This window comes from Apium graveolens, chromosome 1, assembly GCF_009905375.1.
Source record: "Apium graveolens cultivar Ventura chromosome 1, ASM990537v1, whole genome shotgun sequence".
In the NCBI taxonomy this organism is placed as follows: Eukaryota; Viridiplantae; Streptophyta; class Magnoliopsida; order Apiales; family Apiaceae; genus Apium; species Apium graveolens.
Genome location: NC_133647.1, coordinates 200,855,845 through 200,876,951, shown reverse-complemented (window position 1 = coordinate 200,876,951; position 21,107 = coordinate 200,855,845). Strand labels below are relative to the sequence as shown.

The 21,107-nt window shown below is 40.8% G+C and overlaps 2 protein-coding genes across 2 annotated transcripts; both read right to left on the bottom strand.

The window, feature by feature from the left end:
* Positions 1-7,996: 7,996 nt before the first annotated feature.
* On the bottom strand, positions 7,997-9,842 carry LOC141716974 (uncharacterized). The gene is made up of 5 exons (XM_074519113.1): positions 9,478-9,842; positions 9,305-9,388; positions 8,981-9,158; positions 8,267-8,827; positions 7,997-8,158 (listed from the first exon to the last, which is right to left on the bottom strand). Exons 1-5 carry the CDS (start codon positions 9,840-9,842, stop codon positions 7,997-7,999), a joined length of 1,350 nt encoding a protein of 449 aa, XP_074375214.1.
* Positions 9,843-13,845: 4,003 nt separating this feature from the next.
* LOC141716962 (uncharacterized) lies at positions 13,846-16,040 on the bottom strand. Its single transcript, XM_074519105.1, has 4 exons — positions 15,960-16,040; positions 15,355-15,753; positions 14,875-15,309; positions 13,846-14,772 (listed from the first exon to the last, which is right to left on the bottom strand). The coding sequence occupies exons 1-4, from the start codon at positions 16,038-16,040 to the stop codon at positions 13,846-13,848; spliced, it is 1,842 nt and encodes a 613-aa protein (XP_074375206.1).
* Between the last annotated feature and the right edge of the window lie 5,067 nt (positions 16,041-21,107).

Sequence of the window (21,107 nt, the reverse complement as noted above, 5' to 3'; positions counted from 1 at the left end):
TCGAACAAAGCGTGCACTCCGCACTTTCTCGACTTGTTCAATTTAATATTATGATTATATTGATCAACTAGTCAATCCAATTATACTAAAATATCCAACAATCCTCCCCCATTTTAGCGTAATCCATGATTAACTAAAATAAATTCACAACAAACAACAAACTCATGCATAAATGAAATATTGTGACGATTGAATTTTATATTAGTATATTACACATTCCATATATTCGAATATCAATGTATCACTATGGATTGAACCTCTACTATTCATAGAGGATACACGAAGATAATATACACATAAATTTACATTCTCAAATTGTTCTTACTTGACACTATCTTTTACTAGTCTTGTGTCCTAATCCTTCATAAGCATATAAAAGTCAAGTCCTAGCTTCTTGAAGCGGCTAAACTTCATGCTCAAATAGGTAGTTCTTTTACTCTCGCACCTGCATATGCAATTTTTCAAAAGAACTATTAAGAAGATAAGCTTCAACATCCTCAACTTGCAGGTCTGAACACATACCTTGGGATGATACTTCTAATGTGTTCAAATCTCTAGATGTTAAGCTTTCCACAATGAATTCAACACCTAATGTAATATTAGGTGAGAATTGGGTTTCTCAACATGAGAGACTTTTAGATGGACTTCAATCCCATCTCCACAGCCGACTTGTGCACAAGATCTCTACTCAACCCTTTGGTTAGATGATCGGCTAAATTATGTTGAGTTCTTATAAACTCCACTGATAAAACACCATGCGTGATAAGCTCACGAATCATGCTGTGTCTAACACCTAAGTGTCTAGACTTGCCTTTGAACACTTGTTTATAAGTATTAGCCAAGGCAGACTCACTATCACATCTGATAGATATGGGTGATATCGGTTTAAGCCACAATGGAATCTCATAAATAAGATTTCTTAGCCATTCAGCTTCTTTACCAGCCGCTGATAATGCCACAAATTCAGATTTTATCGTTGGAAATTCAACTTGCATTTGAATGACATTCAATAACCGAAGGAAATCCAGTATATATCAAACCATAATTCATGGTTCCTTTCAAGTACTTGAACACTCGACTTAAGGTTTTCCAATGATGTGAACTTGGTTTGCTTGTATACCTAATAAGTTTTCCAACAACATAGGTAATATCCGGCCTAGTGCTTATCATGGCATACGTAAGACTACCAATAGCCCTTGAGTATTCAAGTTGAAATACTGCCACACCCTTATTAGGTAGGAGTTTAATACTGGGATCAAGAGGAGTGCTAACAAGAGAACAATCCTTAAAGTTAAATCTTTTCAAAATCTTCTCAATATAAAGAGATTGAGAAATTGAAATACCATTTTTCTCACGCTTGATCTTTATTCCAAGAATCACCTCAGCCTCCCCCATGTCTTTCATATCAAAATTAGATGACAAGAACCTTTTTGTTTTATTTACTTGATTTTGGTCAGTACCAAAAATCAACATGTCATCCACATATAAACAAATTATAACTCCTTTACCAGAAGCATCAAATTTGCTATATACACACTTGTCTGCTTGGTTAAGAAAATAACTATTAGACAAGACCACATTATCAAATTTATCATGTCAATCCTTCGGTGCTTGTTTTAAACCATGAAGTGATTTCTTCAACTTACCCACCTTGTTTTCATAACCAGGCATAACAAACCCTTCGGGTTGTTTCATATAAATCTCTTCATCTAACTCACCATTCAAGAATGCAGTTTTCACATCCATTTGATGAATGACAAGGTTGTGTATAGCAGTAAGTGCTATTAACAACCTAATAGTAGAAGTCCTAGCAACAGGAGCATAAGTATCAAAATAATCAATCCCTTCTTTTTGTCTAAAGCCTTGGATAACCAATCTAGCTTTAAACTTATCTATTGTACCATCCACCTTCATTTTCCTTTTGAAGATCCATATATTTCCCAATGCTTTACAGCCATGGGGCAGATCACTCAATTTCCATGTATTATTATTCATGATAGAATCCATCTCATCCTGGATAGCTTCTTTCCAGAATGCAACATCCCTTGATGTCATAGCTTCACTAAAAGTTTTTGGATCATCCTCAATAATAAAACAATATTGGTATTGATATTCAATTTCATCTCTAGAACCTTCAACTAGATAAAGATGAAAATCATCTCTAAAATTTGTATGGACCCACGAGGATGCGTCCTATTTCCTGGACGCGTCAATCCTTTAGTCATTCAAGATCGATCGTTGCATGACAGCTGTCTTGTACACGTCAGCCATCTCTTTCTATAAATATCTTCCCCAACCCACAATATTACTTCACTTTTTCTCTCTCTCCAAAACCGCTATTACCGCCGCTGCAAGAAGCTAAATCCGAAAATCCGACGATTCCACCGGCCATTTCCTAATTTCTCTAGCTTAATCCAACCCCCAACTTACGAGGTACGTGAATCTTCTTTTATTTCTTCATTTGGTCGAGTAAATCGGTCATAATAAGTAGGAGACCTTTCATATACCTTTCTTTTTTATGAACTGTTCTTATTTTCCCCATGTATGTATATATGTATATATATCATAAAACCCCTTATTTTGCTTGTTTGATTCTGGAGTAAACGTTTCTAGGGTTTTTAATTGAATTTCCCTAAATTGACCACAATCGTTCCAACTTCTGCTTTATTCCCATCATTATGGACGCGTCTACCGCCCAGGGCGCGTCCTTTTTACCACAATTTAAGTTGTTTCAATCAAAGAATTATATAGACGCACTTGTTCACCTAGGACGCGTCACCTTGGCATATTTTCTGCGATAGACGTTTAGGACGCGTCCTCACAATCATTCCTTCGCCCTTGCTGTCTTTTACATATTTTCAGTATATATTTTTATAAACATGGACGCGTCCTCAAGATCTTCTTCCTTCTTATTTCAGCTGGAGGACACGTCATCTTCATCACCTTTCCATCCATTCAAAGTTCTCAACAAACGCCTTGGGATCTACTCCCCACATTCAATCTATTTCAAACCCGAACTTCCTGAATTTTATAGAATGAGTTCCTTTCTTGAAGCAGAAACACGCGTCTTTGAATCTCTCAAACCAAAGGTTTCTATAATGTCTGATTCAAGTTCCGATTCTATGGATCACGTCCCCATAAGCTCTAGAATGAAAAAGAAAGGATTCAAACGAAAAAGAACTCCAATTCTCAATAGGGCTGACATCGAAGATTGGACGGATGATGAGATTATACCCACAACCAACCAACAGCCCCTGCGCATGATTGTTTCAGATGAGGACGCGTCTCCTACTCAGGACACGTCAGTTTCTCAGAACGCGTCAGCTTTTCAAGACGCGTCCCCTCTTAGCGTAAATGAATTCGAAAAGAGGGTTCCTGACCCTGATGTATATCATGTGTCCCCTCAGGAATCCAATCATCCCCTTGAACATTAGGAACCCTTAGATGTTGAAGTGGATTGTGATTGGGCAAAGCTTGGTGCTCTAACAGAACCAGAGAAAAATGCCCGGAGGAAAAAAGAAAGCAAGCTAGCTTGGGTAGCCCTTGACTCCACTGCAACCGATTTGGAAATCCAGTGGCACATGAAATATTATGATATGGAGGGCATTTGGGCGTGTCCTCTCAGGATGATAAGGCCCCATATCTTTAATATGGAAAACCTGAGAATTCCCAGGATGGTCCTAACCCCAAAACTTATCTCCTTAGGTGTGGGCGCGCCCTTGCACCCGTACATCAAAAAGATTTTGAAGTGATACGACGTTGCCCCGGTTCAATTATCTCCAAACTCGTACAAACTAGCATGGGCTTTGTACATCATGTACCACAATCTTGGACTAGGCGCGCCCTCCATGAAGGAATTCAGCTTCTTCTACAGCATCAGAAAATCCATCCCTGGCTACCATTTCTTTATAGTCAACAAATGGTTGAACAACAAAGGATTCAATGAAGGCAAAATCAGCCACGAGAGGGATTGGAAGGAACCTTTCTTCTACATCTACGATGTCAAGAGAGCTCGGGTTCGCTTCAACTTAGAACCAAGTAAGTGATTTCCAAACCACGTCCTCATAATCTTGACGCATCCTCTTATTCTGGACGCATCCTGTTTTTTTCAAAATTTTCGTCTCCCTTAATGAGTCCTCATTTTTTCCTCTTTAGACAAAAGAGTTCAAAAGGAATTAACAGGCAAAAGAAAAAAGAGAGCAGAGAAAGTACTCCAGTATGCTGAGAAACACTTCAACCTCAAGGACATGATCACTGAAGACAACCTCAAACTAGTAGGCGTGTTGTCTGCCCGGGTTGGTTCTACCTACAAATTACGCGAGTTTCACAATGGGAAACCTGTACTTATAGCCTTAGAAAAGGCTAGGGGTCTCAGTGCCACAGAAGTGATTGAGATTGATACCAGTAAGCAATTTGATTTTGAATGAGGTAAGTACATGTGAGAGAGGACGCGTCATGTATCTTTGGACGCGTCCAAAGCTATAGATTTAACTTCTCATTTTAAAAATACCATTTCACCAAAATTCTTAGAACGCGTAATATATTTGTCCTTCCTCTTACACGCGCAACTTAACTTGATTCATGGACGTTTCCTACACCTTTGTTTTCGGGTTTTGTACGCGTCTTAGCCCTGGGGTGCGTCCTCTTCTGTTGTTAGTTTGTCACTTATACTATTCTCATAATCCACATTGCAGTCAATGTGTCCTCAAGTAGGACGCGCTATATGTTAGGACGCGTCATCGTTGCTCTGTTTGTCATAGATACATGCATTCTTCATGTCTTTGCATACATTTTATCTGACATATTTTCATGCATTACATGCCTTTGTACTATGCTTTTGACGCGTCTTTCTATGAGAACGCGTCCTCTTATCTTGATGTATCCATGACTGACACTTTTGATTCTATTCATGTCACATATATGACTTCTCTTCCTAAGGGATTTGCCATTGGGGCTTCTAAAAAGCTGAGAGCCAGGAAGCAGGCTCATGTGAAATATGATCCAAAGGCTAAGGACCCTACTCCTACTATGATTCCTTCCCCTCCACCAAAAATCATTGACACTATGGTGTCGGACATCCCTGAGAAGGAGGACGCGTCCTCAAAGCGTCAAAAAATAGTGCCAGATGAGCAATCCTTTGTTCTCCGATATTTGGGCGCGTCCTCAGCTGGAGATTTTACTGAAGATGAAGTTCGAGGCTGGTCGTTCAGTACAGAGGAACAAACAGAAAAAGCCATGGTGAGGGCTGCGGCGGAGCTTCATTTGTACGCCAGACAAAGTGCCAACATGGCTACTAGACTCAGGGCGCGTCTTGCTGTCACTGACACTGCTAAGAGCCAGGCTGAAGACAAGATCAAATCCTTGGAAAAGTACATCAATTTGCTCGCCCAAAATAAAGATGCCAAGATCAAGCGCCTGCAAGAGGATAGGACGCATCTTGAAGGTGAGAAAGCGGTGCTGAAAGGCAATGTCACCTCTACAGAAAAGGCCATGGAGGATATAATTTCTATGAATTCCACATTGTAGCTGGAGCATGACACTCTGAACGATGACAGACTGAATGGATGGAAGGAGGAGAAGAAGCTGATATATCAGAATGGTTTTGCAGCCGGGTTCGAAGAGTGGTGTTCTAGGTTCATAGCCAATGACCCAGAATACACCTTTTTTAAGTTTGATGAAGACACCCAGAAGTGGGTAAATGACTTCAGTATCAGGGCTGCAGACTCCATCAGAAACAAGAGAATTATCCTTGGCTTGGAAGAAGATGAAGCGTCCCCAGCACCTTCTCCACTTCAGACTCAGCCTCCTCCTCCAGACAACCAGGACAAGCCCCATGACGCGCCTCCTACTTAGGGCGCGTCTTATGTTTACTCATGCAGTTTTATCTAAACTACTTTAAGGGCACGGGCCCCTCGAAGCCTTGCAAATTGTAATGGTTATCTTTGAACTCCGTTTGCTTACACTTTTTATGATGTTTGAAATCTTATTGTTATTCTCTCTACTATTACATGTCAAATAGATGTCCCTAATGGGTGCGTCCTCTTTAGTTGGACGCGTCCATGTTTATTTTGTTTTTGAATTGTCTAGATTGTATATTCTTAATGAGCGTGTTATCATGCTGCACTTGTGTATTTAGATAAGGCAAAAAGCATGAGGGGCGCGTCCTGGTGTCTTGGCGTGTCTACCATTTGTTTCAAAAGATATTTTTAATTTTTCAGACTGGACGCGTCCTTCTTGAAGACACTTTCAAATTTCTAGTTATGGAATGCCAAAATTAGAACACAAAATTAAAAAAGCATCAACCATGATTAGTTGGGCGCGTCCTTAGTCACAAGACGCGTCTTAGTTTTATTTTTACTTGAGTTTTGTTGTTCCCTTTACCAGTCACTGCTTCTACCAATATATGTATAGAACTACTCCTCAAGGCGCGTCCTGTGGCTAGGACGCATCATACGATCATGCAAACCAAAAACGTAAATAACCTTTGTAAAATTTCAAAGTTTTTATCAATAATGCACTCTGGTATCAAAAAGTGCACCAGTCCCACGGCTACTATGCTCTGTGGGGAATTTTTTCAAAAAAATGATCCTTAAACCAGTTCCAAGGTAAGTAGTACATGCACTACCCCCCTAGGCTAGGAGGAATTTTATTACTTCTAGCCTATAATCTGAGCACAACCCTAAGTATATAATAATAGAAAAGTTATGTAAGGGGCCAAAGCCGCGCCTTATTGATAATACTTTTGAAGATGTTCCGCGTTCCACGCTTGCGAAACCAGCTTTCCTTCCATATCCTCCAGGTGATGAGTCCCTTTCCACAAGATTGCTTTTATCTTGTACGGTCCTTCCCAATTAGCTCCAAACACTCCATGCTGAGGATTTTTTGTGTTTGGCATCACCTTCCTGAGCACCAAATCTCCTACCTTCAGCAGTTGCCCCTTTACCTTCTTGTTATAGTCCCTTGCAGCACATTGTTCATATGCCACAAGTCTCAGCTGAGCATTTTCCCTCGTTTCCTCCAAAAGATCCAAATGAAGCCTTTGATTAACCTCTGCATCCTCCTCCGTGTAACGATCTCTGCGAAGCGATCCTGAACCAACTTCCACAGGGACCATTACTTCATAACCGTAAGTCAGCATAAACGGAGTTTCTCCTGTAGTAGATCGTGGGGTGGTGTTGTAGGACCATATCACTTTTGGGAGTTCTTCAGGCCAATTCCCTTTGCGCTCTTTCAGTTTGGTCTTAAGGGTATGCTTTATTATTTTATTCACAACCTCTGTCTGCCCATTGCTTTGAGGATGATAGACCGCTGCAAAATCCTTCTTGATTTTAAGATCCTCACATAACTGTCGCAAATCCCTGCTGTCAAACTACTTTTCGTTGTCAGACACAAGTTTGTAAGGGATTCCAAATCTGCACACGATGGAGTTGAAGACGAAATCTCTAATTTTCTTTGTGGTGATAGTAGCCAATGGCATAGCTTCTGCCCACTTAGTAAAGTAATCAACCGCAACCACTACATACTTGACATCCCCTTTAGCTTTGGGCAGTTCTCCGATAAGATCAATTCCCCACATGGCGAAGGGCCACGGGTTTACCATAGATTTCAGGAGTGTCGCTGGCATAGATGAGTAGTTTGCAAAGCGCTGGTTGCGATCACATGCTCTGACGAATTTCGCAGCATCTCCTTTCATCATAGGGCAATAATATCCTTGGCGTAAAACCTTCATTGCCAACGAGTTATCCCCCGAGTGATTACCACAAATTCCTTCATGCACCTCCCTTAGTATATAATTTCCTTCTTCTTCATCGACACATTTGAGCAGCGGTTGATTGAAGCCCCTCTTGTACAGAACTTCATCGTACACCACATATCTTGGAGCCTCATAACGAAGTCGACGAGCCTTGAACTTATCCTTGGGGAGTGTTCCTTTGCGAATGTAGGCAAGAATGGGTGTCATCCACGTTTCCTTAGGAGCCTCATCCACTTGCATCGCCTACAACTCTGGGATGCTGGAAATCTCCTGGATCTCTAGGGGTATAGATCCTAATAACACAACCTCCTGCTGCGATCCCATTTTTTCCAGGGCATCCGCATTGCTGTTCTTCTCCCACGGTACACATTCTAGCCTAACAATTTTGAACTTTTCAATCAGGCACTGCGTGCATCTCAAATACAATTATGTCCATGGTCCTCGAGCTTGAAACCCCCCATTCACCTGGTTAACCACTAACTCTGAATCACTCCTCGCAATTAGGTTTCACACTCCCATTTCTAAGGCGATCTTTAGGCCATTAATCAATGCTTCATACTCCGCATCATTATTCGTTGCATAAAATTTGAAGTGAATTGCACTCATCAGATGATGGCTTCTGGGAGATACAAGTACTATTCCCGCACCTGCTCCCCCATTGTTAACCGCCCCATCCATATGCAAGATCCACCAGGGATGTGGGAACTCTTCTAAAAGTTCCTCATTATGAGGGGGCTGGATCACTACCAAGGCCTTATCATCAACCGTAAAATCAAATTCTAACAAGAAGTCGGCTAAGGCTTGTCCTCTAATTGTTGTACGGGGCATGTATTCCAAGTCAAACTGTCCCAACTCCATAGCCCACTTCAACAATCTCCCGGATGATTCTGGTCTGTAAAGGACTTGCCGCAACGGATATGTTGTGCGGACTTCAATTCTATGGGCCTGGAAGTATGAACGTAACTTCCTTGATGCAAGGATCAAGGCATAAACCAGCTTGTCCATGCTTGTGTAGCGGGTTTCAGCATTGTGCAATCGCTTGCTCACGTAGTATACTGGTGACTGTTGCCCGTCCTATTCTCTTACCAACACAGTGTTGATTGAATACTCAGAAACTGCAAGGTACAGTGTTAGAAATTCTCCCTCTAATGGTTTTGATAGTATGGGAGGGTTTCCCAGTTGTTCCTTGATCCTCCTAAAAACCTCTTCACATTCTGGTGTTCATACAAAGTCTTTCCCTGCCAACTTAATCTCCTTAAAGAATTCCTTGCATCTGTCGGACGATTTAGAAACAAATCGATTTAGCGCGGCGATCCTCCTAGTTAAGCTTTGCACTTGTTTCACATTGGTGGGTGATTTCATATCCAGAAGTGCTTTGATCTTTGCGGGGTTAGCTTCAATTTCCCTATGGTTGACAATGATTCCAAGAAACTTGCCCTACTCCACACCGAATACGCATTTTTGTGGATTCAACTTCATGCGAAACCTCCTTAGAATGTTAAACATTTTCATCAAGTGCTCGATGTGGTCATTCGCCTCTTTAGATTTTACCAACATATCGTCCACATATACTTCCATGGTTCTCCCAATCTGGTCTTTTGAACATCATGTTCACCAACCGCTAATAGGTTGCACCTGCGTTAATCAATCCAAATGGCATTCCTATGTAGCAATATAACCCCCTATCAGTGATGAAGGATGTATGCTCTTGATCGGGACCATACATGGGAATTTGATTATAGCCGGAGTACGCATCCATGAAACTTAGCAATGCATGCCCTGCCATTGCGTCAACCAACTGGTCAGTTCGCGGGAGCGGAAAACTATCCTTTGGACATGCCTTGTTGAGATCTGTAAAGTCTACACACCTTCTCCTCTTCCCGTTCGGCCTTTTTACGAGCACCGGATTTGCAAGCCACTTGGGATAGTAAGATTCTTTTATCAACCCTACTTCCAACAGTCGGTCCACCTCTTCTTTTAATGTCATCGCTCTTTCCCAGCTCACTGGGCGACGCTTTTTTCGTAAGCCCGTGCAATTAGGGAAAATGTTTAACCGATGACACATTACACCGGGGTCGATTCCTATCATATCCGAATGACTCCATGCGAAGATATCGAGATTTAATCAGAAAACGAGTGAGTCTTTCTTTCATTTCGTCATTTAGCTGAGATCCCACTTTCAAAACCTTGCTTGGGTCACCCTTGTCGACCGAAACCGATATTGTGTCTTCGGCCGACCCCGTTTTCTCAGCGGGCATAGGGATCCTGGGATCCACATCAAAATCAAAGTCTCGGGGGTCCTCGACGCCTATTCTTGCATCCGAGGGCGCGTCCCCCCTGTAGGGGAGCATCTACCTCAGGACAAGGTATGGTCTTTTACAATGCAGGTGTGGAGGGCGCGTCCTCGTTTTGAGGAGCATCAACCTCAATTCCATTTTTACTCTTCAAGGGCGCGTCCTCTTTTTGAGGAGCATCCACCTTGAGGCTACTTTCGAGGCTTTGCAAAATCTCACTTCTTCCTTCCAACTTTTCTCCGTTAACCTCCTTTTGCATGATTTCTTCTATATGGTTCACCACAACTTCTTCCACACTACGGATCCTCAAAACATTCCCTAACATCAAAACAGGGGTCTCGGTAGCATGGGTTTCTTCTTCCCCTGGGCCTTCCATAAAATAGTGGGCATGAACCTCTCCACTTGGTTTTGTATGAATGTGTGGCGCCCTCCAAACCCCGGGTCTGAAATTTGGGGTCCACAACACAAACACAATATATCAACCTGTATATGAAATATTAATTGCAATGACCCTGCTCTATATAACCATGGATCACAACAGGTTTAAGTATGAAAACAAGCCACAACCTTAATTTTTATTACAACGTACCAAATCCCAACTAATTTAACTTACAACTGAAAATAAAATTATTCTTACAATCTTACTATCTCACTACCTCCATAAGCTTCTGCTAGCTCGATCCAACTCAATCTGGAATCCTAGCTCGTACATCGAACTGGAAAACCTCGCTATCAACCGTATCCCTTTTTAACTGTAGAATACATAAAAAGATTCGCAAGAGTGAGCTAACTAGCTCAGCAAGTCATAATAACGAAAACTGAGGTTAAACAATGATCAAGTGAGATGATTCAGATGAATCAAGTTTCTTTTTAACTAATCATTATAATTGTATATTCATTTTAAGTTATAAAACCAAGGTTAGGCTGCTGATCAGTCACGCATTAACCCCGAGCAAAGCACAGCACTGCCCTAATTACTGGATCCAAGGCACACATTGGCCTAATTCGACCACGAATCTGGTCTGACCACGAATCTGGTCCACATAAGAAAACTATCCAATTCTAAAATAATTCAGTGTAATAAACAATGTAATTTAATAAACAAGATCATAATCAATATTGATAAAGCATTTGTACAAAAGCGTAATGCGATTCATGAGTATCATAAGGGTATATCAAGGTATGTACGAGAAACGGTTTTTAACCTGTAAAAGGATCAGGTATTAGACAAATAATGGTTTTTCAAGGTATAGTTCTTTGAGGTTTTAAAGAATGGTTGAAGTATAAAAGTTTATGTGTTTTCAAACAATTTTGTTTCAGTGTTTGGTGTTTGGTAGTTATACATTTGGGAAGTAGTATCATATTTGTGTGATTTGGTATCTGAGGATCAACATAGGATGGTTTACAAAGAATAAGGCTTACGGCTCAAGATTAAGAAAATCAGGGTTCAAGGTTTAATAGTTTAAAGCACTTGCAATATAAAACAAGAGTTATTTTGAATAAGAGCGACATGTTATGAAACAGTTCGAAAATAATTGCGATATATTTTGAAGAAAAGTTCGAAAGTATTTGCCTCACAGGGCTTTACAACTGTTACTGACCAACTCTGAGCCGACTCTGCCGCTCAGGCTTTAACGTCCAACCACTAGACCATATTAGATTCGACTTCGACACTCAGGTTTTTTGTTGGAACTCTATTGAGCTCGTCGACTGACCACTAGGTTGTCTTTAGTCCATCGTCCACTTCCAATTTCCCGACTATAACCTACAGGGTCGAAATACCCTATGTTAGATGTCTAGGTATGCTTGACATACCCTCGATACCAATTTACCCAACGATATTCAAACCCGACTCGTAATTATATATATTATAATAACACACGTACAAGTAGGGTTCACAATCTCGAAAATCGGTTCGGTGTTCATTTTCGGAAATTATATATATATATACTCCTTATTTTACGAAATCAGGTTATCGATTTGGCAAAATATTTCATTACATCGTACAGCCAAGTTCATATATAAAATATACACATATACATATAATCACTCGACGTCCCAATAATCATTGGATACGTTCCCGTGTTTCCGTAGTTCGATTTCCCGGGAATCGGGCAGCGTCTCCTTTGTTTATCGGACTACCCGTCGAAACACAACGACGTCAAACCAACAATAATCAATCTCACAACAATCAACATTCACAATTTCCCAAACGCCAATTCAATACTACTATTATTTATTATTCGCATTTTATATTTATTTATTAAATTAGGACTCATATAATAATCATCACGGTCCACCGTTCGCTCGTAACGAGTCATCGCGAACGGCGGCAAAATTTCGCGGGTACCCGATTAATTCTCGGGTTTCCAACGGGAAATTTCACCAATTATTCCTTAAAATAATTCCGTGCAGACAGTTAATATCATGAACATTAATCAAAACCTGCAGAAAATAATTATATTAATTAAAAATCCAACAACACACGCGCACAAGCACGCGCAACCACACAGAAACAATCGGAAAAATCCAAGGCGGCTGGAAACACAGAACTGCCAACAGGAAATGGGGAAATACACAACCATCAACACATACATACATATGTATGTATAATCAATACTATTCGATCAAAAGAGAACGGAACAGGGGAAGTTTGCCGGAAACAAGCCAGCGGCTTACCGGAACACAGAGTAACACCGAACAAAGGTTTCGGCCTGCACACACTCGCACACATAGATACATACACAAGGCTGTAGAATGATATAGAGGAGAGCAAGCCCAATTGATTCCAACCGGAATCAAGAAAAATAAGCAAGAATAGAAAAAGAACGAAACCCCGCAAGGTTGATACCACCAAGGAAAGAAAGAAGACGGTGCTGTGATGCTGTGTGTTTGTGTTTTGCTTTTGCTTTTATTTTATTCCCAGCAATAAATTCACAGTAGCCACATATCAATTGAAGTGCTAAAAACCTGACACGTGTAGTGCTTCTCTGTATATCCCCATTTTCGTAACGATTTATTTGATATAACGAAATAAAGTATGATTTAATAGTAACCAAAAATTTCAAATTAATTTTAAAATGATAGAAATATCTCGAAGTTAATAAAATGTAAATTTCGTAATTTTTTTAAAATAAATTTTGAAACGCAACTTATACCCGCATTTACAGTTAACGAACCGAGCTGCATTTAAAATAAATTCAGAAAATCACGGAAATAGTCTTAAAATGTTAGAAACATCCCGAAATTTATAAAAACGTAATTTTCAAAATTTTAAAACAATTCCTAAAATGCACATTATACCCGCTTTTATCAATTAAACGAATCAACGCGCGGGTCAAACTAACTCCGAAAATTCCCGAAATAATTTTAAAATTCTCGGAATAGTTCAAACTTAAATAAATATGAATTTCATAATTTTTAAAGAATTCTAGAATTAAATACATATTTTTACAAATAAATACAATCAGAAAATCATACAGGGCTAAATAATTATGAAATATTGATTTCTAAATTTTATAAAATCCCAAAAATAAATATTATAATTGTAAAATCATAAAAACAATTTTAGAAATATTTCCAATATTTATGCAAATAAATTTGCAATAAATCCACTTTTGAAAGTGAAAACAATTCAATACGATCCCATAATTAATCGCGCGGACAACCCGGTACACTATAAATCACATATAGATAATAATCAAACAACACATAGCGGTCAAAACCAACACACATATTTTATTTATTTAATAATTTCCATAATTGCACATTAAATAATTCAAAAAAATACACGAGTCGTTATAGAATGTCCTCTGCACCCTCGAATGGAAGACCTTTTCCCTCGTGTCTTCTCCTGCAAAATTCCTTAACAGCCTTGTGATAGCAGTTGCGTGACTCGTATTGCGACCCTTTCAGACTTCTCACTCCGTTAGGTGTTGGGAACTTTATCATCAAGTGATGTATCGAGGTTATCACCCTGAATGCCCGCAACCAAGGTCTGCCCACCAACATGTTGTGCGCAGAGTCCTGATCCAGCACTTTGAAATCTATCATTTGAGTGACAGACATAGCTCCTTCCCCAAGTGTGACGGGAAGCCTAACCGAACCCATAACTCTCACTACTTCTCCAGTAAAGCCATAGACGTGTGCATCTTCAAAATACATGTCGCTATTCGGGAAACCCAATTTTTTGTACGTGCTGTAATACAGGATGTTCGCAGAGCTCCCATTGTCCAAGAAGACTCGATGCACGTTCATTGCCCCAATAAGCATAGTTATTACCAGGGCATCATTATAGGGATGATGTACCCATCTTGACTCTCTCTCCCTGAACATAATATCAGCTGATTCCCCTTTGAATATTTTTAGAGGTCTATCTTCCAAACTATGAATGTTGGTGAGTGGCGGGTGTCGTGCTTCTCTTGCATTTCTTTCCAATGCACGATTACTATCACCGACAAATGGGTGTCCTCCAAAAATTGCCCTGATACTACTAGCCATTTGGAACTTAACCTCCGCTATCTTTTCTGCGTCCTCTTCCCGTGGGGGATGCCTTTCATCTTTCCCCTTGTCATCATTCCCCCTGCGTCGTTTCACCTTGTCAATCCATTCTCCCGGGTATCCCACCTTGATCAATTCTTCAATTTCATCTTTCAGGTGACGACACTCATGGGTGTCATGACCGGTAGACTCATAGTAATCACAATACTTCTTCTTATCTTTACTCTGCCATGAAGTCAGACGGTCTGGTTACTTGAAGATTCCTCTATCCTTATTCACCTCGAAGATATGATCAATGGACGCTGCCAGTGGAGTGTAGTTACTTACCCTCCTTTTATAGTTCGATGGCGGGCTCCATTCTTTCCGCGTATTCACGGTGTTCACCCTATTAGGGATCCTGGCATTTCGCCTATAATGCGGGCTCAGGGATCTATCTCTTTTCTTGGCTCGCCCCTTGGAGTTGTGGGTGTTATCATTCTTCTTTGTTTCTGCAAGCGACTGCTCAATCGCTTTGAATGATTCCTCCTGCGCAAGTACATTAGCTAATAACACAGGGTCCTTCCCTTGCAGGTGCTTCCAGAAATCTGTTCCCACACGCAAACCAGCTATAAGAAGTATTTTCAGTATTTCTTCAGTTGCGCCCCTCACCAAAGTAGACTCTGCATTGAACCTTTTAAAGTATGAGGTCAAGCTTTCCCCCTCTTTCTGTTTCACATTGGCCAGCGTGGTAACTGGCGGTGTATACTTCACCGCAGCTTGAAACTGAGTTAGGAACAAGGTTTTCATCTGTTCTCAAGATATGATCACCCCAGGACCAAGTTTTTGAAACCATTGCTGAGCGCCCTCTCTAAAAGTGGTCGCCAGGAGATGGCATCGATCCAAGTCAGGTAATTGATATACATCCATCTCAATGTTGAAACGCCCCAGAAATTCCACAGGGTCAGAGTTCCCATAAAAATGCAAGTCATTGGTGGTGTTCCTGTATCCTGCCGGCAATTGCGCCTCCCTCACAATAGCAGCAAAAGGGGAAGGAGCTTGCGCAGTCGCTGGTACCCTACCTCCTTCAAGATGATGGTTGAGTAACCTTTTAAGATCATTCAAGTTGAACGTCCCTACCCCAGGAATGGTTTGGACGTTGGGTTGTTCCCCTTGGTTACCCCCCGGGTGTACCGGTGGATCTTGCCACCCCTCGCCCTGAGGCTGCGACTGTGGTATGTTTTCATCTTAATTTTGAGCATTCCCTTGCGCATGAAGTTCCTCCTGACTGTGGTGTGGTATCTCATCATTGTTTTTCAACCTTTCTTGACCTTGTGCGCCGTCCTGGTCATGAGGACGCTTCCTGGTTCCATTTCCCGTAACACTGTGGGAGGCTATATGGACAATGACAAGGGGTTCTCCAATAGAGGGCGCACCATCTCATCTTCCCTTGTATGGCACCCTTGTATGATGATACCCCATCCTTCCTCGTCCATTCCCCTGATAGCCTCGACCATAATTTCTAAACCTTCCTCGCGGAGGGGCACGCTCGTGCTCGCGGTGTCACGTCATATCATCCCATGGGTCTGTAGGGGGCACACGCTTTGTATCACGGGGTCTCGTGTCTCCAGCGTTTCTTTCTTTCAGCCATTTCACCAACAGCATTCTCAAATCGTCGTCTCCCAACCTTATGCCAAGCCTTCTCTTCAAGGTCGAAAAATCTCTTCTTTACTCCTATGGGTTTTGGATATTTTCCGCACGACGATGCTCGTCCATTGTACGCCCAGACCTGTGTGGATGTGGCGTTTCTTGATTGCCGGGACGAGGCCTCGCTCTACCGTCCGTGTCCTCATCGACAAGCTCCACAATGGGTTCTACATCATCTGAATACTCCAAACGCCGCTGAGTGATTCGCGGACTTTCTTCACTGGCATGGGCATCCCCCTCAACTACGGGTGCTTTCCCCACGGCTTGACCACGACGGGGAAAACGACGACCCCTCCTCGTCCTGCGACGCTCCACTATATTCAGCCTTAACTGAAAACTGTTAAGTGTATCCCCCATGCGGTATAACTGCTCTAAGATATCACCGTTGTTGATGAGAACTGGAGGTGTTCCTCCCACATCTGGAGCTCTCGGGGGATCTGCCATGTTTCTGGGCATGTAGGGTTCATGGCGAGTGTAGCCTCACTCGCCTTCTCCTTCAGATCTGCTATCACTTCCATCATAAGAACTTCCATCATGATTGTAAGACATCTTTTCCTCCCAAGATTACGATCTTAATCAGCACCCCTCCTTCTAGCGCCAATTTGTTGACGGAGGAATCTGGTAACAATAAAGTTTGAGGTTTCTCACTGGAATAAAGATCTATGACGGTGGTTCTTCGCCGGAAAATTAAGTGGTGTGTGGTAATTGTGTGTTAATTAGTGGCTGAGATTGATTAGGGCAAGTGGTGGCTCCTTTTCAGCTCTCAACTTCTTACCCCTCTCAATGTGCCTACGTACCCTTTGTATAGGGATCAAGCCTGACATAGTTCTTGGGGAACAAGAAATCTAATGGGCTTAGACTTCTTATTCCTAGGCCCGGTAGAAGCCCATCCAGAATCCATCTTCCGCTAGCTTTAGGAATGTCCAACTATGAGGCCCAACTGCAAAGGTCCAAGGATCGTCCGTAATCGTAGGACTTCAAGGATAGTGCATCTCTCTGCGCAAGGATAACACTCCGCTACAGTTATCTCCCTTGATTTACAGACGCAGGTATATCCACGGTTCACCCCAAGTGCCGGACGCATCCCTGTCCCCCGAATGAGGATAACCCACCAGATAACAGGACAGGTGATCCCAAGCTCTTGGGTGCAAGGCGCAGGATGACTCCAAAGTTCCCCAACGAGGACACCCATTGAATACAAGAACAGAGTTCCCAAAGCACACACCAATATTAACCCCACATCCCCAATGAGGACACCCGTTGAATACAGGAGGAGGCCTTCAATCATCAGGCATACCCCTGGAGGCCTTCAAGCTTTTCACGGACATCCCCCTCCTTGACCGTCTCAAGGAAGGAATTTTTCAAAGAGTACCTGCAACAAAAACGTTAGTAAAGATAGCCATCCATTCCTCCTCTCCATGCATACTTTTGTCCTGAGGTCACCATTTGAGAGTGTGTATAGACCAAACACAGGACGCGTCCTAAGCCGTTGCGCGCGTCCTCACCTCCATGATGTCTGTATCGCCTCCCTAATATTTTCCTTTTACTATCTTCCACAATGGCAGGACGCGTCCTGAGCAGGACAGGCACGTACTCCAGCTTATATTGTCAAAAGACCACAACTACTGGACACATTCACCATGGTGGACGCTTCCACAATATTTGGGCGCGTTCTACCCTAACCATGTGCTCCCAAACTTCCTTATTATCAAACCATCTTCCATAAAACATCTCCTCAACGTTGGGCGCGTCCTGTGTGCCTGGACGCGTCCTAACCTTTTACAATGCAACACCGAGTTTGACTGCAATTAGCCCGCATTTGACCCGCATTGATCCAATGCCAAATTTTGGGTATAACATTATTTTATGTTTATCTTATGATCGATACTTTGTCATTGTTTGCCATAGAAAGTACTACATCACCTTCTACATACGTGGTGAAATATATCATCCATTCTTGATGTGTTGCCTTTTCGTAGTTATATGTTGTTTTATTTGATGGAACAATAGGTGTTTAATAACTCGGTGATGATTGAGAGCAACATCAACTGTTATCCTCTTTTGTGGGTCATTTATCAATAATCAGCTGGTATTTAACAAGTTAAATCCGAGAGACTTGGTGCTCTCAATAAATTGTCTAGCAGCTAATAAATTTCATGCTCGCTTGTGGGAGATTTGAGGAATTGGGCCAACTAGCCTCATTCGGTCTGCCGAGAATTATGAAAATATCGCAAATTTGATAAATCTCGGGTTTCTCTTACAAATATTGTTGGCTCCATAGGGTTCGCTTGAAAATATTTTGAGTTTTTATTAATATTTGGTAAAATCTATTCGAGCTTTTGAGCCGAACTCGAACCTATCAAATTTTTTATGTTATGGTCTCTCGTGCGCGCACACATATCAATCTCTATTATTTCAGACCGGACTCTGTTTTCACTTTCAGACTTTTGTGCATAACAATAGACTCCACTATATTCTTTGCTGTGGAAGACCGATATTTCGTTCTCATTTTCAGTCTTCCACTAATAATGACATCCACATCCCTTCGTGGCTGCTAACACAGAAAAATATACAATACATAATGATGAGAAATACAAGCTTACCGGATACCATCCCAGCTGATTGGTTTGTGAGCCTCCTATCTCATGCTTATGAAGTTGATCTATCTCATAATGACATTTACCTGCCACGACCCTCATTCATTCCAACTTCCAAATAATGTCTTCATTAGATCTCCCAAATAACCATTAATCAAGCGACTTTTCTGCATATATATGCAATTTAACATCCCTGTATAGGTTGCTTCTCTCTAACACTAAAATTTCTGGTGAGCTCCGGGGTGCCCAGGGAATTTGTCAGGACTAGAGGGACTTGATGTCATGAATAAGTTATTTAAACTTATTCCAGATTTTTTGGGTTCCCGGGTATTTCTCAGTTATATAAACTTGCACAACAAGTTTCAAGGCAAACTTCTCTGTCAATCCAAAATATGACAAGTCTGCTTGTATTTGACATAGGATTTAATAATTTGAGAGATACTCTTCCTCCTTGAACCCCAAGTCGGTCAAGTTTTCCTTTCTTTGTCTTCTTTACCTGTGGGGGGTCGACTCGGGGGTTTGTTCCTTGTCTCGTTCATGATTTCTGTCTTCCACAATGAATTGTTCATGGAGTGTTGTACAAGGGAATCAGCTACCAAGTAGGGCTACTATTCCATCGGACTGTTGGAGCTCGACTCGGCTTGAATTTTAATTTCGAGCTCAATTTATTGAACAAACCACACCGAGAGTGTGCCGATCTCGATTAAAACTTAACTCGAACTTGTAATACCGATCAAACTCGTAATACGGACTCATTTCGACTTGAAATTCGAACTCGTTAATACTTTGAGATAAATTATTATTAAACTTTATTTTTAATTATTTAAATTTTGAAAATTAGTTAATTTTGGTATCTTTTAAATATTTTTGATTGCAAACCTATTAACTCGTTTAAACTCAATCCTATAATTCGTGGATTAATTAACTCGATCCGTTCGGTCAAAAATTTGAACTCATTTAACTTAAACAAGTAGCTCAAAAGACTTAAAATAATGAATAAATAGAACGACTCGCCTCAAATTACACTCTCCACCGATCCCAACTTTATATTTTTATTCTCTCACACATGCATATCAAACTCTAGTAATTTAAATCCCCCTGCTCCGATACAACACAAGTACTCATAACTTGGGGATTCTATATTAGTTATGTAATCCTCTAATATTTTTTCTTTGAGAGATTAATAGAGTGATTGCAGTCAAATTAAAATTGGTGAATAGAACTTTCTATTTTAACTTAAAACAATTTGCGTTGAACAATTTTTCAATTAATATATATTTTTACACTTTTCGACTAAATTATGTAGGGGTGAGTAGAAAACCACACAAACCACAAAAACCGTCCGCACCGCACCAATCCGCACCGTAAAACGCGGTTTTTAATTTTCGTGGTGCGGTTGCAGTTTTAATTTTTAATAAACCACGCGGTGCGGTGCGTGTTGTGGTTTTAAATTTCTGAAATACGGTTCAAACCGCACCACAATATAATATATATATATATAATACTTATATTTCATGATTCAATTTATTAAGTTTGATTCCATTTAACATTCTAGGAGTGCTTGGTTAGTGATCATCTTGTTTCTGCGAGACTATTTGTTGTGTGGTGATCATCCTATTTGTGTTTTTTCAAAAATAATGAGACGCATGGTACAAAACCATCTATTTAATACTGAACTTATTTAATTGTCGAGCCAAACTTCTACGTTAAACTTTACAGTGTGGAATTTCTAATATGTATTATTGAAGAATATTGGCGACTTTGTTATATTATTTAGAAATTTAATTATGTTTCAGACTTTTAATATTTCTCCGTCAAAATTATACTTTATTTAATTCTCCTAGCACGATAGGCAAATAAAAAATGACTTATTCTTTATTTTGTCCAAACACCGACACTGATAGCTGGTAAGGGGGATTTCTTCTGTATCAATTGCTAAACGTATGTGGAAAATTTTTAAGTACCTCTTACAGTTTAACTATTTTGTAGCCCGGGCAAAAAAAAAAATCTTTGATTTTTTAGACAGGACCGATCTGGGGGGTCCCTCTGGCCCCTCCTAAAATCCTAGTATCTATTAAAATGTAGTAATTGTTCATGTAGCTCAAATGGTAAGCGAAGACCGACTTGGAGACCAATTTCCATTCCTGCAGTGTGATTTACGTAACTTTTATCATCTCTCTCGTTCATGACCACAAATGACTTAGCTGCTTTTAATGTCTCCTGGATGAATCATCTATATATACTGAACTCTGATATTTAATAATATTCATCATATAATAA

Bases quoted from the DNA above. Each gene is read 5' to 3' on its own strand.
- LOC141716962 (XM_074519105.1), bottom strand. From the start codon at position 16,040: ATGGTCGAGGCTATCAGGGGAATGGACGAGGAAGGATGGGGTATCATC. The intron at 15,754-15,959 runs GTGCGCCCTCTA...AACATACCACAG, and splicing joins ATACAAGGGAAGATGAGATG to TCGCAGCCTCAGGGCGAGGG. The intron at 15,310-15,354 runs GTGATCATATCT...TTCCTAACTCAG, and splicing joins TTCAAAAACTTGGTCCTGGG to TTTCAAGCTGCGGTGAAGTA.
- LOC141716974 (XM_074519113.1), bottom strand. From the start codon at position 9,842: ATGATAGGAATCGACCCCGGTGTAATGTGTCATCGGTTAAACATTTTC. The intron at 9,389-9,477 runs GTATGGTCCCGA...TGATTAACGCAG, and splicing joins GGCTATAATCAAATTCCCAT to GTGCAACCTATTAGCGGTTG. The intron at 9,159-9,304 runs GTAAAATCTAAA...TGTCAACCATAG, and splicing joins TATATGTGGACGATATGTTG to GGAAATTGAAGCTAACCCCG.